At 41.4% G+C, this 1,858-nt stretch overlaps 1 protein-coding gene across 1 annotated transcript in view; it reads right to left on the bottom strand.

The window, feature by feature from the left end:
* Nucleotides 1-251: 251 nt before the first annotated feature.
* The window catches only part of drc1 (dynein regulatory complex subunit 1 homolog (Chlamydomonas)), a gene marked incomplete at its 5' end in the record, with an annotated part of 7,539 nt that continues 5,932 nt past the window's right edge, over nucleotides 252-1,858 (bottom strand). The window contains 6 exons of the mRNA XM_034230826.1: nucleotides 252-319; nucleotides 519-615; nucleotides 684-833; nucleotides 1,410-1,552; nucleotides 1,656-1,739; nucleotides 1,820-1,858. The exon at nucleotides 1,820-1,858 is cut by the window's right edge and continues 51 nt beyond it. Of these exons, the coding sequence (XP_034086717.1) occupies nucleotides 296-319; nucleotides 519-615; nucleotides 684-833; nucleotides 1,410-1,552; nucleotides 1,656-1,739; nucleotides 1,820-1,858 (537 nt within the window). The remainder of the gene's footprint in view (nucleotides 320-518; nucleotides 616-683; nucleotides 834-1,409; nucleotides 1,553-1,655; nucleotides 1,740-1,819) is intronic.

The raw sequence follows: 1,858 nt of genomic DNA, 5'->3' as shown, positions 1-1,858 counted from the left end.
TCTACAGGCTGCCCTGCCTGCTGCTGCTGGCCGCCCTGCTGGGGCTCCTCCTTCCTCGCCCTCCTCCTCTTCTCCGTCCCCTCAGAGCTCAGCCACAAGCTCTTCAACAGCGCTGGATAAACGGCTGTAATGTACCATTCTGTTTACTCCTTGTGTCCCACATGAACTTCTGTGTGACTGCCTATGTAGCAGTTACTTGTTTTTTTGTATCTAGCAGAGCATAACAAATAAAAACTGCAAACACAACGTGATTTTAATAGAGGCTTTATTTTACAGAGTCCAATTTGAGTTTGGATTACATCTCCAGATCAGTGCTGACCTATCAGAGAATAAAAGACATGTCATTCTCTACTCATTTGTGAAAGAAAAGCAGAACATCTACATTTTAGTTTCAAAATATAAAACAAATTCATATTAAAAGTGTACATTTCCTGTCAAAAGAAATGACATGGAAGTACCTCAATAATAACTCTAATTGAATATCTGGGTAATAAAAGTGTGATAGACAAAAACATTACTTTGAGAGTCTGCTGCAGCAACATCCTCAGCTCTCTGTTCTGCTGCTGCAGACTCTCAGTCTCAGGGACGAGCGCCGAGATCTCCGCCAGCACCGCCCTGCAAACACAGAAACAACAAGTTAGTGAGTGTGCGTGTGCGTGTGTGTGAGAGAGGTTGTTACTCACTGGTACTGCCTCAGTTTGTTCTCCGCTGTGTCCCAGAGTCTCAGTTGATCCTCACAGATTACACTTCCCATACTCTGCCAGTAGGCTTCGTCCTCTGAAGAATCCCGCGCCGCTTCATAAACACTGTGATGCTGACGGGACGAGCTCTCCCTAGGACCGCACAGGAACACTTCACATATTCACTGAGGAAGACTGATGTAGCTCATCATCTCATGTGTATATCTGACAGAAAGTCCTATTACTGGTTCAACCCATGTTTTGGCTTTTTTATGATGTGATTAAACACCTTCTCCTGTCTTACTGTAACCATGACTGTGTGACCTCGTATTGAGTTACATTGGCAAACAAGTGGCATTATGTGAACATACATTTAAATGGGTAAAATGTTGAAATATTGAAGGTAATTTAAAACTATAATATTACAAAAAAAATTCTAGCAGTTTTAGGAATTTTTTTGTATTGTTAATATTTGTTTTAAATGTTATACTTTTTGTATGCATCAAAAATAATGTTCCTTATCATTGACATATCCCCTAACTTCATACTCAAAATTCCCCATAGATTGGTATGCAGAAATTAGTTACATTTCTGTGTGCTGTTCTACAAACTAATCTGCATTTAAAATGGTAATAATTCCTAAAATGAAGTAATCATTTCATTCATTCCTTCAGAGAAACCTTTTGAAACTGAGCAACAAGGGTTAAATGAGTGTAAATGTGTTCTTACCTGGACCTCATGTGCTGCCGGAGGAAACTTTTTAGAGCAGGTACAACGTCATACGGATCGAGGTCAGAGGTCAGATGAGTCGTAGGCTCGGTCTCCTCTTCCTCTGCCTTGTTATTAGATTCCCCCGACCCATCACAAACATCCTGCAGGCAGAGAAGAATCGTCAGTATATACAGAAATGGTCTAATTACAATCCTCATTCAAGAGCATCCATCCACTAAACTCTTCATCCCTGCCCCTCCTCACCTCAGTCTGCTCCCTCTGCTGATGTCTGTACTTTAATAAGAAAGCAGCCAACTTGGGAATATCCTCCTCTTCAATGCCAATATACTAGAAGAGAAATAACATGTCTTTTGATCAGTAATTTGCTCCGTACAGTCCAACAGATTCATGACATCAGATGAACTCACAGAGAGGAGAGAGCCCAGCTTCACCACGGTCTGCTCCTC

The sequence above is a fragment of the Gymnodraco acuticeps genome, unplaced genomic scaffold (genome assembly GCF_902827175.1).
Source record: "Gymnodraco acuticeps unplaced genomic scaffold, fGymAcu1.1, whole genome shotgun sequence".
Lineage (NCBI taxonomy): Eukaryota > Metazoa > Chordata > Actinopteri > Perciformes > Bathydraconidae > Gymnodraco > Gymnodraco acuticeps.
This window is presented reverse-complemented; position numbering and strand designations above follow the sequence as displayed.